The 10,351-nt window shown below is 31.0% G+C and overlaps 1 protein-coding gene across 1 annotated transcript; it reads left to right on the top strand.

Annotated features, from left to right (window-relative positions):
• On the top strand, positions 618–10,018 carry LOC109843120 (RNA polymerase-associated protein LEO1-like). Its single transcript, XM_020412053.1, has 3 exons — positions 618–703; positions 828–1,191; positions 9,636–10,018. Exons 2-3 carry the CDS (start codon positions 841–843, stop codon positions 9,696–9,698), a joined length of 414 nt encoding a protein of 137 aa, XP_020267642.1. The 5' UTR covers positions 618–703; positions 828–840; the 3' UTR covers positions 9,699–10,018.

Here is a 10,351-nt window from a genome sequence, read left to right as displayed (position 1 = left end):
CAAATCTGTCCAGATTCGGGTAGGGTACTTTGACTAACCATAACTCTATCCATACTGCTCTGATTCCTGTGATTCAAAGATTGGAGTAAACTATGCATGTATCTCTACAACTTTCATGTAGAGTTCCGAGCCAAATAATGACTGTACCATGCCCTAAAAGACCATTCAAAATTGTATATGCATGTAGAAAATTGCAGCAATAAATTTAGTTAGAAATTGAGCCAACTCTAACACCATACGCATTCTAATATAGGGTTTTTCTTAACAGATGCTCATGAGCGCTCATTAGGAATGAGAAAGATAGAAAGAAAACTAAAAAGAAAAATTATTACGGATCGAGAGGAACTCACTTGCTATTTATTTCTGCTCTCTCTTATCTTTTGACGAGGGCCCGTACGCATCCCTTAAAAAATTGTCTAACATATCAATCTTAAAAGAGTTTTGTCATTAGAATTGAGATACATCTAATGACAAATGACAGATAGTTAATTAAGAGCTTGTGAAGCGGCGTGTCATTAAATTTAGAGACAAGCAAGCATGGGCTAGCTGTCGTTAACTTTTCTATTTAAAGAGACACATATGTGGCCCTTTGCCTCCTCACAAAAGAGAGGGGGAGCTCGAAGAATAAAGGATGCCGATGTTCCCTTCTAATCAGACTCGGGCCCTTTTATTCCCCTTCTGCTGATCTGTCAGAGAAGCTCAGGTGGGAGATTCTTGATGCATACCATCCTATATATTGCCAATTTTGTTTACTTTATTATTTTTCCTTTTTCCTTTCTTTCTTTTTTAATGTATTTGGTTGGCTTCGTTTCTCCCATTTGTCCTAGCTCTTTCTCTTCCATGGAGTCTTCAGAGGAATGCAGCAGCAGTGAATCAGGATGGACTAAGTACCTAGCCTCCCCCATACATGATGATGACGATGACGAAGGCGGCGATGATGATGATGGATATGGGCACGAAGATGGTGGGGTTGAAGATCATGGTAGTAGGAAACGCAGCAAGAATGATAGTGATGATGATAAAGATGACAACGATGATGACTCCATGGCGTCTGATGCATCAAGTGGTCCATCATCATACATAGGCCATGGGGAGGGAAGTAAGCCCAAGAATGAGAGAGGTGGTGGAAAAAACCAGAAGGTGGAGGCAAAGAAAGAGGAGAGACGGACAAAGGGCTCAAAGGATTCTAAGGTGAGGAAAACATAGGCCTAAAGTGATGGTAGATTAATGTTTACCACCACAGAGAATTCTTTTGTTATAAATATGACAAAGTGTTATGCCCGAGTCCGGGTGGAGCTGCTTTTCTTTATTTTGTATATTTAATCCATTTGTTTTCTATGGATGCCTTTATTAGTTATGCCCGTACTTTTAAAAAAATAATTATAAAAAAAGTTAGCTCACTGAATAAGCATATAGATTTTTTATTTTAAATTTTGAAATACAAAATTAGGAGCACTACGTGCTAGATCTTTGAGACATTGGACTAATAGTAAACTATAAATATTTTTTTATACATAAAAGAGGTATTTAGACCATTTCTTTTTCTTAAGCTCTTCCCTTTTGTGTAGTTCAGTTTGTCGTTGAAAGTTTTTTTTTTTGCTCTTAGAAATGCACATTATGGTTTTCTTTATGTGTAATATGTTACACTTGATTCTCTTATCTTTTTGCAATTTTTCAGTCTCATCTTAATTTGATAGCCCAGTTACATTGTATTTTATATATTTTCAAGTGTGTGTTTGATTTTTTTTTTTTTGGAAGGGTGTTGTTTATAATGTCTAGATTATATGAGTTTGTTTGTAGTTATCAAAATTTTCAAGAGTTTGCTTGTAATTTTTTAATTTTTAGGAGCTCACTTAATTATAATTTGAAAATATTTAAGGCCTTTTATAATTTTTTTCGTTTTTTAGCTTTTTTTTTTTTGCAATTAGATTTTTAGAGGGCTGTATATATATTTTTTATTTTTTAAGGATTTGTTTGTAATATTTTGATTTTTAGGGATTTATCTATACTTTTAGAAATCTAAGAATGGTTGTTTAAAATATTACAATTTTTTGTGCGAGTTGTTTGTAATTTTAGATTTTTTAGGCAGCTATGTGTAATTTTCATATTCTTCAAAACTGTTTTTCATTTTTTTATTAAAAAATTGTTTGAAATCTTATGGACTAACTTGCAAATATGAATGATCTTAGTGTAGTATATTTGATCTGAAGGGTTAATTATCATCTATATAAAATTATGGAGCAACACCATTATGGAGACTAAGTGCAAAAATTCAAAGCCATGTTTTCTTAAATTTTTAATATTATTGTGAGTTTAGTGAGAGTTTCAAAAATCTTGGGGATTAAATTCTAAATGCCCAAATCAATGGGAGGTTTATGAAAAAATTTTAGGATTAATAAATAATTATAATTTGTTAGGATTATAAATATTTAAGTATTAGAATTAACTTAAAAACTATAGGTTGAATAAGTCAAGATAAGAAAAGTCTTTTATGATTATTAAAATTAAAATTTTTAATTATGGATGCTTATAATTTAATTAGGATTATCAAATATGTTTATTATTAGATATTTTTAATTTTGGATAGTGTTCACTCAATGAGGATTCTAGCTGAAAGTAGAATTAGATGTTTACATATAAAAAGGGGATATGACACAACATTGTTTTATGTGCTTGATTGGCATTATTTTGTGGATTTTGAACATCCCAACAATTTCTCTTTATTATATAAAGAGGATATGATTATTAGATTTGTCAGTTATATATAGTTATAATTTGATTATTATTATTAAATATTTAAGTATTAGAATTTTTAACTATGAATTGTTTTAATTTAATGATAATTCTTAGGTGAAAAAAAAAGATTAGGTGTCCATGTATTATTTTATGATAGGATAGAGAGACATGTGACTATTTATGATATAACTAGGGGCAGAGCAACATACACAGGGTGTCAAGTGACACCACCCTCAATCACACAATAATGCACCATGTGTGAGCTTTAAAACAAAGTGACACCCTAATTATTTAGACATTATGTAATGACCCATTAACTTTTAATGGGCAATACTTAAAAATAAAGTTACTCTAGGAATATAAACTTAAACAATTCAATTTGTCACATATCAATGAGCTATAAATACCATAAATTTAGAAAAAAGGAAAAAAAAAGATACATAAGTTATATTGAAAATGATGTATTTAGTGGTTCTGTCTATTGCTAAATAATTTCAAAATATGACGACAAGTACAGATCAATTGTAATTGTATTTAGTTAAATATCTTTTGTATCTCATTAAAGTTTTGAATTATATTGAATGGGAGATAAAATTTAGTGATATCACTTTTTATATATATACTAGTATAATGCACGTGCTTTGCACGTGAATGTACATGTTTTAAGTTTTGAATTTTTTATTGAATAATTAAACTATATATTAATAAATAAAATTTTATAATAAGATTTCTTTAAAATATATGAATTAATTATTATTGTATAGTTATTGTAATTGATTTTTTTCTTACAATGATTCGCTCAGTGCTAACCTTTTTTTAAATAAGTTCCCCAAATCTAATTTTATTCTTATATAATACCAATTTTATAACTTCTCTTAAATATGTCTCTCCAACTTGAAAATTGTTAACTTAGTTCTGAATTAACTATGTTGTGTTAATCTTGCTAGTTTTTTTTCTGATGTTTTCTACATATTACACTTAATGTCTTCGACATATTGCAGTAGTTATTTCTCATTATAATTATTTAATAGTATAAACTACACTAAGCCCTTATGAACATTTAGCCCCTATGAACTTTCAAAATCATACTAAACCCCTAATGACTTTCTAAAATTTGCAAATAAATCCTATGAATTAGAACCAAAACTGGCATGAAAAGACATTTTGAAAGTTGTTGGAGGTTTAGTGTAATTTATCTAAAAGCTAATGAGGGCTTTTTACAAAAGTTATTAGGGGTTTTGTGTGAATTTTTACAGTTCATAGCATCTATTTACTACAAAATGTCGAAAGTTCATGGGGGTTTACTATAATTTACCTTATTTAATATTATAATTGTTAGTTCAAGTAAAATTATTAAAATAAGTATACTATTAAATATTTATCTAATTTAATTTTTTAATTATGCACTTAAATAATTTAGTACTATAAATATTTTATAAATTTTTATTATACTATCATTAATAATTAATAGTACTATTATTAATATTAAATAAATTTTTTGAAAGGTTAGTTTTTAATCATTGCCAAGCATAGATTATTCAGTATCATGTAATAATTTTTGAGCAAATACTTGAAAAATAATATTAAATTATTTATTCAATTTATGTAATAATTTAATACTAAATATATAGTGTAATTCGTAATTTATGTGATATTACTAAAATAATTACACTATTTATATGATTAAATATTTATTTTATTGATCATTGAACTATAGTATAATTCTTAATAGTATTTAGTAATATATTATTCTATTTATACTATTATGTTAATTGTTTTATTATAATTCATAAATAATTATTATAATAATTTAATTAGTTACTACTAATAATTGTGTATACTTATCTAATAAATTATTTTATTATATTAGTTTTAAACAAGTAATAGTTATAATGTTATTGATAATTACAATTATTTAGGAAGTTAATGAGGTTTATAATTAATAGGAGGTTATATTTATTTAATGATATATTAATTAGAGATAATGATATAGTTAGAATTTATCACAATTTGAGAGGGAAAAAAGGAAATTAAAAGTTCTAACACTCCAATTCCCCTTTTATAATAGTATAGATTATGACAAAACTCTTATGAATTTCTGGCTCCACCACTAGATATGACACATGTCAAATTTTTATACCTTTAAAAATAACATATGTCAATTTTTTATGCATTTAGAAGAACAGTCAATTTCTCATTATATATAAAGGAGGAAAAAGAGGGGCTACTAACGAAAACATGAGATATTATATAATTAAGCATATATTATCCTAATTGTTTAGCCTAGCTACTTATCTTTTTCGGGCCAAAAGTACTAATGATGGTAGAAATGTTGACAGTTGATTGTACTATATTGTACTAAATATACTGCCAATTCGTGTACAACTTTGAAGAAAAGAGAAATGGGAAAAAAGTAATTATGGGCCCGGCATGATACTTGATATAAACTTATTTCCTGTGATATGGAAATTTTAATGGGGACATGGAAATTTTAATGACTGAAAATATGAGAGCTGTCTAAATAGATCCATTCGGCCCGGATTTTCGGGCCGAAAATGCCTAGTCCTGACCCGGACCCGGGGTGCTTTGTCCGGGCCCGGGTCAAATCAGGTTGAGCTTCGGGCTGGCCCTGGTTTTCTTTTTTTTATAATTTTTTGGGTTTTTTGTTTTTTACTAAAAATTAAAAAAAAATAGATTAATCTTATTATATTTGTATAAGGGAAATTTTTTTAAAAATATATTTTTTGCTAAATGATTAGCAAAATCGGTTGGCCAAAAAGAGGTCGATTTTAAAAAACGCCCAGCTCAGATTATACGGGACTACTAGTCATGTATGTTTTAGGTGAACTAATCAGCGATTAATGCTCACAGAAAACATACGGGACTTCTAGTCTCGTATGTTTTCTGTGAGCTTACCAAAACGTACGGGACTAGTAGTCTCGTACGTTAGGTAGGTTTTTTTGCCTATGCCCAACAAACCCACAGGACTACTAGTCCCGTGGGTTTGCTGGGCAGAGGTAAAACATGCACGTGCCTCTAACTTCGTATACAGTATTATTTGACCAAAATTTTCACTAAAAAATATTATCCATATTGTATACATTGATTAAAGTTATAACTTTACAACATCACAACACAAATCTAAAAAATACACAACATCACAACACAAATCCGACGAAATGCACAACATCACAACATAAATCCGACAAAATACACAACATCACAACAGAAACCCAACGAAATACACAACATCACAACACAAATCCAACAAAATACACAACATCACAAAATACTCTAAATAAATCCAAATTCTATAAAATAAACACCGGATAATAACAAGTTTAATCAATTCAGAACATCACAACACAATATACATGTCATATGCATACCAATACGGAAAAATTCTAAACAATTCCAATTGTATCAAGTCTACCCATAAGATAATATGTAGTCTAAGCTAAACAAATCCAAGTGTATCAATAATTCCATACAATAATATATAATCTTAGTGGAAAAGCTAACAAGCTAAAAGTCTGCCCTCCCCCGTCGTCTCCCTCTTCGCACCCGCTCGGATCGTCAGCGGCCTCCTTCGACTTAAGCTTGTATATGCTCGCTTTCCGGTTGTGTGTGGGGCTGTGACGGTCCCGCTTGCTATGACGGACCGGCTTCATCGTCGTGCAAGCAAGATCTACTACGTCTTAGTCGGCGTGCATATAAAGTATCTTCATGCACCACCTGCTCGTGACCTTCATGCCGATCCTCATGAGTTTGTCGAAAAGCTCTACGAACCCTCGCGACTATCTGATGCAAGAATGATACGTGTACTGGATCTTCTGTGGCGGTAGCAATGCCCTCATTTGCAATCCCCTCTACCTCGTCCATAGCGTCTATCTACAATTACATAAAAATATCGATACATATAAGAAACCAAAAGCTAACAAGAGATTGAAAACTCTATTATAATTTTCATAATTACTTACTCATTGTCTCTCATCTACCCTCTTGGTACATATCGGGATTGTTAGGAGTAAATCTCGATTTCATCGACCGAAGGCATGGTTTGAGTGATTATCCAACGTCTGGTAATCCCCTAATACCATCTAATATAATCGACTTCCTCCATCGGAGGATAAAGCTAATCAACAATAAGTTGATGTCGGTCATTCCATCTAGTAATGTATGAATGATGCATATTCCGCCAGTCAATCTGATGGCCACCTTTAAAAGTCTTTCTCTCTATTTGTTTGACATATTCTGGAGCGTGCTGCGCGAATCCAAACTATCTAAACACGCGATCCGGCATGTGCTTCTCCAAAATTTCGAAACAAATGAGAGGAACTCTGGTCCTCTATATGTCGTGTTCCTCCATTCAAATCAACGGTAGACGAGGTAGGTAAGGTGTGTATGGCTACCACTCGAACTGCAAAATAATTCATATATTAATAACTCTTTGAAATATATCGGTAGCTTTAAACGACTTCAATTCAAATTCGATACCTGAAAAATTTTCATTTGATCGAGCTCCCCTCTGTAAAAATCTAACTGTCTTGCCGGAGTCTCATCGTAGGTTTTAGTGACATTCCATCTACAAGTATGATATAAGGTAGGTTTTTGTTCAAATTTTTAAATTTTAAATTAAATTTAATGATTTTTACATGTAGCCTAGTGGAATCTGTCCATCTAACTCTCGTATCTCGCATAATCGTGGTCTCAAAACCAACCTCTTCCATGCCCAAACTTGTAACAATGTTAAACATCCCTTAAGTTCTTTATTTTGTATTAAAGCAATCTTTGACATTTCTCGATATAGGTATGCCAAAATAGCGCTACCCTATGATAATGTGCCACACATGTTAAAGTTCTCGAGAAGTGGTAACTACCTATCACATATTCAAATGTGTTAGTCATATTTTATAAAAATAGTGAGCAAAAATCTCTCCTTATCAAATTCAATTGCATTATAACAATAATAAGTTGTCTTACCTTAAATGCACTTTATGTTTACTTTGTTGGTCATCTTGTTTTGATGATGATTTAATAAACAATTTAAGATTAATATTGGTTTTAGTATTTTGTTTTGTGTTGTTTAGTATACATAGGAAAACAAGCTACATGGATATTGAAGCCTATGCAAATTAAGTCAACCAATCAAGTTCAAGCTTCATATGATTCACTCTTGGTATACTTAGTATAGGTTTATATGTAATGTGTGCTAATTCTTCAAGCTCAAATTTTACACACACGTTTATTTGTGAAATTTCTCAAATCATAGGTATTTTTATGCAAAATATATTTTAATATGCTTGGATTATACAAACATTATTAACATCTTTTATTAAGTCCATAAAAACATTACACAAGTTTTCAAAACTTGATTTGAGCTAAATGTTAAAATCAACATATTTATAAACACATGTATTTTAGTATTTTTGAATATTTCTGAGATTTCACAAATGGTAAGAGCAAATTGAACCTTTTCCAACATGTTCATATTCATGTTTATAAACTTTTCCCAAAGTTTTATATTTTTTAGAATTTATTTGCTCATTTTAAAAGAGATTTGAATTTTACTTTTACTATTCAATTCAGGCTGAAAACCGATTATCAGTCGACTGATAGTTTTATTAATCGACTGATGAAACCGCCTGGAATCATCAATAGTTTCTATTACCTATTCGGTCGACTGACCAATCGACTGATGAGGTCATCAGTCGACTGACGAGATTCATCAGTTGACTGATAAGCTGTTAGCTGCCTGTAACGGTCAGCTCATCAGTCAACTGATTCAGCTCATTAGTCGACTAACACCTGTAACGGCTAGTTTTTTCAGCATTTTGTATTTTTGCTGGGTTTTCTTAGTTTTTGGGCTTTGGTTTTCATCCTATAAATACCCCTCACTATTTCACTTCTGAATTTTATCTAAGAGGGGTTTAACAAGTGTTTTTAAAGAGTTTAAAAGATTGTTTAAGTTTCTTTTTCAAGTTTGGTGTTTGTTTACAAAGAGGAATCTTACATCGTCAATTGAGGAATTCATCCTCAATCTTCTTTTTCCTCTCTTTGTGTTTATATAGAAGTTTTCCTAACTCATTTATCTAGCATTTTATTTTTTTTATTTTCATATATATATATATATATATATATATTTGAGTTTTTAATATTTCATACACTATATACTTGGGTTGTGGGATTGTGATATTGTGAGAGTGAGCTACATTGTGTTCTCATCCATTATAGAGAACAAATCATTTGTAATTGAGACTATATTGTGAGTTATACTTTGTAATACACATTTACACCAAGAGGAGTGTGTAGTGAGAACGTAGTCGATACCAAGAGTAGTGGCATTGGTAGTAAAACCTAGTGAGAGGTAGTAAAGTCGAGCACTTGAGGGAGGCGATACATGAAGACCAACACTTGAGGTTGTAGTATGTGTATATACATTGTGAGTGTCTTGTATACTTTTCGGTGAACTAGAAAACCCAGTGTGTAGAGAAGTTTCGGCTTCCAAACTGGGTGTGTCGATATAGTGGAGATCTCCTCGAGGTGAGGAGCGGAGATGTAGGTCAAGGGTTAACTGAACTCCGTGATCGTATCTTGTATTTGAGTTTGCTTTGTGTATATTTATTTTGTGCTTGTAATTTACATTCTTTCTCATAACTCATTCATATATTTGAGTTTGCTTTGTGTATATTTATTTTGTGCTTGTAATTTACATTCTTTCTCATAACTCATTCATATATCTTTTGCAAGAATTAATTAATCAAGTTTGTGCTTGTAATTTACATTCTTTCTCATAACTCATTCATATATCTTTTGCAAGAATTAATTAATCAATAAATTTTTTAAGTGGCATAAAATCGGAATTAGATTAACATTGACCCTATTCGTCCCCCCTCTAGGGTCCAACATACTTGAGTCAGGAAAAAGAAGCGTCCCGATCATGTGCAAAATATATGCTCTAGTATGTTGTTGGATCATGACTTCTGATGCATCTTCTGGCAAAGGGTTTGCAAAATTCTACTTTAGCCACTTCAATCTAATATGTCCTCCAGGCAAAGACTCCAGCGTGTTGTGGAACATGTTACTTGACATTACACCCGAGTCATTTTTTAAGTGCAAAGCACTTTGAGATAACGAGATTTGATTTTCAAGCATGCGGGAGAACTCTCCGTGAGCATATGAAACTTGGGCAACCCCAGACATTGGAATATTTTCAATGAACAACTCGATTGAGATTTGTTTTTCCGCAAGTTGTATCATGTCATTAAACTCTTCATCATTGGTGATCTCTACAGCAATTGTTCTTTTTTCATTTATTGAACAATTATAGAAGACCTTAATGGCATTTTCGGCATGATTAATTCTAGTAACTCTGTATATAGACATATTATTCATTCCAACACCCAGTTTTCCATTGAATAAGCAAATAATCGATATTTCATTCGCCATTTTAACTGAAGAATTAAAATTCATCATATACAAATTGGTTTTTTTTCTCTATAATGATATCATAATTAAAATATTTCCTCTAGATATACAATATTAGCTAAACAATATAGAGAATTTTATGAAAAAAAATAAGAAATTTATACCTTGATGAACTTTCAGATCTCGT

Source organism: Asparagus officinalis, chromosome 5, assembly GCF_001876935.1.
Source record: "Asparagus officinalis chromosome 5, Aspof.V1, whole genome shotgun sequence".
NCBI lineage: Eukaryota > Viridiplantae > Streptophyta > Magnoliopsida > Asparagales > Asparagaceae > Asparagus > Asparagus officinalis.
The sequence above is the reverse complement of the archived record's forward strand: the minus strand, read 5'-3'. Positions and strand labels throughout refer to the sequence as shown.